Source organism: Corapipo altera, unplaced genomic scaffold, assembly GCF_003945725.1.
Source record: "Corapipo altera isolate COAL_440 unplaced genomic scaffold, ASM394572v1 131387, whole genome shotgun sequence".
NCBI lineage: Eukaryota > Metazoa > Chordata > Aves > Passeriformes > Pipridae > Corapipo > Corapipo altera.
This window is the reverse complement of record NW_020885140.1, coordinates 45,724-50,179: the sequence shown is the minus strand read 5'-3', so window position 1 is coordinate 50,179 and position 4,456 is coordinate 45,724. Positions and strand designations below refer to the sequence as shown.

General features: G+C 60.7%; 1 protein-coding gene and 1 long non-coding RNA gene across 2 annotated transcripts in view; both read left to right on the top strand.

Moving 5' to 3' along the window:
* LOC113960520 overlaps positions 1 to 2,513 on the top strand; it is a 3,342-nt gene extending 829 nt beyond the window's left edge. The window contains exon 3 of the long non-coding RNA XR_003532046.1: positions 2,473 to 2,513. This is a non-coding gene — a long non-coding RNA (uncharacterized LOC113960520). The remainder of the gene's footprint in view (positions 1 to 2,472) is intronic.
* Positions 2,514 to 2,523: 10 nt separating this feature from the next.
* On the top strand, positions 2,524 to 4,137 carry LOC113960519 (zinc finger protein 239-like). The gene is made up of 2 exons (XM_027670130.1): positions 2,524 to 2,551; positions 2,740 to 4,137. Exons 1-2 carry the CDS (start codon positions 2,530 to 2,532, stop codon positions 3,843 to 3,845), a joined length of 1,128 nt encoding a protein of 375 aa, XP_027525931.1. The 5' UTR covers positions 2,524 to 2,529; the 3' UTR covers positions 3,846 to 4,137.
* Positions 4,138 to 4,456: the final 319 nt, after the last annotated feature.

Sequence of the window (4,456 nt, the reverse complement as noted above, 5' to 3'; positions counted from 1 at the left end):
GGAAGGAGAGCCCCGTGGTGGGGAAGAGACAGAGCTGTGATTACCCATCCCCGAGAAGGTGCTGTGTCCATCCCCTGTGTGCCAGGTGAGTTGGGGCTTTGCTGCAGAGCTGCAGGCGCTGATTTGAGCGGCTGCAAGTGCTGAGATGGTGGGCACCCAGGAACACAAACTGTGCCTGGCCACGGAGCCTGCAAGGAGGAGCAGAGACAGCCCTGGCAGTGTGGGGGGCCAGGTTGTCCCTGTGCCTTCCCCTGCAGGCCCTGGCTGTCCCTGCTGGGCCCCTGTCCATCCCCATCAGGTCCCTGCCCGTCCCCCCCGGGCTGAGCTCCCCCCAGGAAGTGCCGTGGAGCTGAAGCTGCTGCCATCCCCCCCTGCAGCCGCTGCCCCAGCCAAGGGAGCAGCAAAGGCAGGGCCAGGAGCAGTGGCAGCAGCAGGGGAGCCCTGGGGGGACCGGGAAGCTCTTGTGTGGGTCAGGAAAGAGGCGCTGGGCACGAGGCCGGGGCTGTGCTGAGCAGGCCCAGCCCTCACATCCCCCCAGCCAACGCCGGCTGCCCGGGGGGCTTGGGAGGGACCCCCATCCCGTGTGCCCCACACTGAGCTGGCAGAGAGAGAGCCAAGGGACAGGGCCACGGGCAGGGCCACGGGTGAGGGACAGGCAGGGCCATTGCAGGGCCACGGTGAGGGCACAGCCTGTGGCAGCAGAGCTGCCCAGGGCCGGGGGCAGCCGGGGCTGTTGGGACCAGGCAGTGGTGGGGCCGAGCAGAGCACGAGGCCTCTTGCAGACCCCTGGAGCAGCCTCCCACTTGCCAGCCCCACCCTGGTGGGGTGACACTGTCCCCTCCCTACAGGACACTCCCCCCGAAATCTTTGGGGGGGCCTTTTGTGTCTATTGCTGGTTGCTGATTCCTGCTGGGGACCTGAGGGAGCCTCTGCAATCCCATCCATGGGGCACAATCTCCTCTGCAGAGCTTGACTCCCTGCAGACTTTGCAGGGAAATCTGTGCTGGCAGCCCGAGTATGTCCTGACCCCCCACGCTCCCCCCAGGATATTTGGGATGAGTTCCCCCTTCCCAGGCACCCGCGGGATGGGGGTGCGATTGTTCTCCTGCTGTTGCTGCTCCGCCCCTGTCCCTGCCCTTCCTGCTGCTGCCAGGTGAGCGGAGCAGCCACGATGGGAAAGGGGTGAGAGAAGCGAAAAGAGTGGGTGGGACCCCAAAGGGAGCGTGAGGGGCGGTGAGTCACCCCCAAAAGGAGCTGGGGAGAGCTGAGGTTTTGAGAGCCAATGGGAAAGGAGTGGGAGAGGGGTGTAACAGGAGTGGGAGACAGTGGGAGCGGGGTTGCCGTGGGGGTCCTTCCATGTGCCCATGCCTTGATGCCTGAAGAGCGGGCGAGGCTGCAGAGAGGGGGAAGCTGCGAGAGCCCCCAGAGCCTGGAGAGGGGGGAGCTCGAGCCCCCTATGCCAAGCCAGCAGTTGGGGCCATGCTGTTGATGCCAAATTGCCCCTGGTCAGGCTGAACCCAGAGTCCGCCCACGTCAGGGGGCCTGATCCGCTCCCTGCTCTCATTGCCCTGGGGCAGCCTGTGGTGTCCCCCCACCTGTGGGGCTGTTTGGTTGCCTTGGGCACAGCCGGCCCCTGTGCAAGGCTGTGCCCCTGGGGGCTCTTGGGGGTGGGTGGGAGGTGTTTTTTGGGGGTGCTGGGCTGGGTTGGGGGCAGAGCCCCTGTGGTGGGCGGGGGGATGCGGGTCCCCCCCTGCAGTGGTGGTTGGTGTTGCTGGGTCAGACCCCGCCAGCTCCATTGTCAGCCTGGTGTCGGCAGGAGGGACACAGCGGTTTTGGGGCCCCCTGGGAGTGCTGGGGGTGGGTGTGGAGCCTGGGAGCTGTCGAGTGTGGAGGGTAGAGCGGGGCGATGCTGGAGCTGGGGGATCCCCTGCAGCCTGGAGCGGGGAGCACGGAGAGGGAGGAGCCCTGGGAGCCAGAGAGAAGGGGAAGCCTGGACAGTGGGGCCTCCTGGGATCCCCAGGACAATGAAGTCAAGAACCTGGAGAGGGGGAATGTCTGGGAATGCGGCACCCCGAAGGCGAGAGTCAGAGGAGAGGGACCCTTGGGACCCCCAACACTCCCAGCATCCCTAAGTGGGACCCCCAGCATCCCAGACAGGAGAGACCCTCCGAACTCCAGAGGGGAGAGACCAGAGAGGGGGAACTTCTGAGAGAGATTTTTTTTGACTAATCTTCATATTTTGGAGTATATTTCATCTGAATCTCAAATTTTTGCAGTTTGAGGGTGTGGGGGTCTTCTTCCTATTTCTGAGGGGGTTTTCCCCTGAATCTCAGTGCTTTGGGTTTTTCTGGGTTGAATCTTGGTGTTTTGGAGGTTTTTATGGGCACAGGATGCCCGGTGAGTTCTAGAGATGGACTTGGGCAGGAGGAACCCCCAAGCCAACACACTCAGCCCTTGTTTTCCCCCCATCAGGATTTCTCCTTCCCAGAGTTTGGGCAGATGGAGGAGGAGGCTGTGGGGAAGAGGAAGATGCTGCGCGGACCCCAGGCAGGTGAGGAGGAAGTCAGTGCCCCTTTCCCCTGGTCTTGTGCTGGCTCTGTCAGCCGAGCATGGCCCTGGTGGCAGGACAACACCACTGCCACTGCTGTCCTGCTGGGGCCAGAGTTGGGGGCACGTTCTTGGCCTTCCCTGTGGGCCGGAGGCAAATCCCCTCCCTGTCCTTCTTGCTTCCTGCCCCAGGCCCCAAGCTGAGGACGGAGAGCGCGGAGGACAAATCCCCCCGTGAGACCCTGGTGGGAGAGGCCGTTTTGAAGGGCTCCACGGTGCAGGAAGGCAGTGAGGAGGAAAAAGCCAGGATATCTCCCCAGAGGAGGGGCTCCAAAGCCGGCTCAGGGTGCTCCCAGGAGGAAAGACTCAGCCCGTGCCGGGAAGGCGGCCGGAGCTTGAGCCAGAGCTCCAACCTGGTGGTCCCTGAGCAGCCTCCCAGCAGGGAGAAGCCCTTCAAATGCTTGGAATGTGGGAAGAGCTTCAGTCAGAGCTCCAACCTCCTCACCCACCAGCACATCCACACTGGGGAACTGCCCTACACGTGTGGGGAGTGTGGGATGAGCTTCAGGAAGAGCTCCACCCTCTGCACCCACCGTCGCATCCACACCGGGGAACGGCCCTACACATGTGGGGAATGTGGGAAGAGCTTCAGTAACAGTGGCAACCTCCTCACCCACCAGCGTATCCACACGGGCGACCTGCCCTACTCGTGTAGGGAATGTGGGAAGAGCTTTAACCAGAGGTCCAACCTTCTCACCCACGAGCGCATCCACACTGGGGAATGTCCCTACACATGTGGGGAATGTGGGAAGAGCTTCAGGAACAGTGGCAACCTCCGCAAACACCAGCGCATCCACACCGGAGAGCGACCTTACACGTGTGGGGAATGTGGAAAGAGCTTCACTGACAGCTCCAGCCTCCACATCCACGAACGCATCCACACTGGGGAGAGGCCCTACTCATGTGGGGAGTGTGGGAAGAGCTTCACCAACAGCTCCCACCTCCACGCCCACCAGCGCTCCCACCTCCCCAACCACACTGTGGAACGGCCCTACAAGTGCTGGCAATGTGGGGACAGGTTTCAGACCAGCTCAATTCTCCTCGAGCATGAGCGGACGCACACAGATGAGAGGCCCTTCCGCTGCACTGACTGCGGGAAGGAGTTCAAACGCAACTCCCACCTTGTAACCCACCGGCAGCGCATCCACGCCGAGGAGAGGCCCTACAAGTGTGGGGAGTGCGGGAAGAGCTACATCCAGAGGTCTCGCTTGACCAGACACCAACAGACCCACCAGTAAGGAAGCCCTATTAGTGCCCTGACTGCGGGAAATGCTTTGGCCACTGCTTCCACCCTGAATGAACCCCCTGATACTGAGGCAACCCCTGGAGTCCAATGACTGTCAGTCCATCCCTTTCGACCACAAAGGGCCAGTCCCCTTTCACAGGGACAGGTTCTTCCAACAGAACCCTTCTTGAAGGGGTGTGGAGGTTCCTGCCTTGGCTGGGGACCCCTCAAGGTCACTCCTGGAGGTTGAGAACAGAGATCTCCCATGAGCGTTGGTCTGAGGGAGTTACATCCATTTGTAATTAAGAATTACTTTTGTGCCAGCTTTAGTAGAATTGCTTCAACGATTGCTTTAGGGTAGATCATCGCTCTATCTTATCCTGTACTCCTGGTAGTTTTAGTGTTTATACTGTGCAGTAAGTAATTCTGATGAAGATCTTTTGTCTGATTATTTGGTGCCCTAAATAATTCCTTTCTATCAGTAGATCTGATTTGCCATCATTAAAACCTGGGGGACAAAAGTGGTTCAGTCACACCTCAGTAATTCCTCTAAACTGAAACTGTTGGCATAATCCAAGGCTGAGGTATGATCCAGCAGCCCCCAGCACCCCCCAGTAAGTTGGG

Excerpts from the sequence above, each read along its gene's own strand:
- LOC113960519 (XM_027670130.1), top strand. The coding sequence starts at position 2,530 with ATGCTGCGCGGACCCCAGGCAG. Across the intron at positions 2,552-2,739 it reads GCTGCGCGGACCCCAGGCAG|GCCCCAAGCTGAGGACGGAG; the intron begins GTGAGGAGGAAG and ends TTCCTGCCCCAG.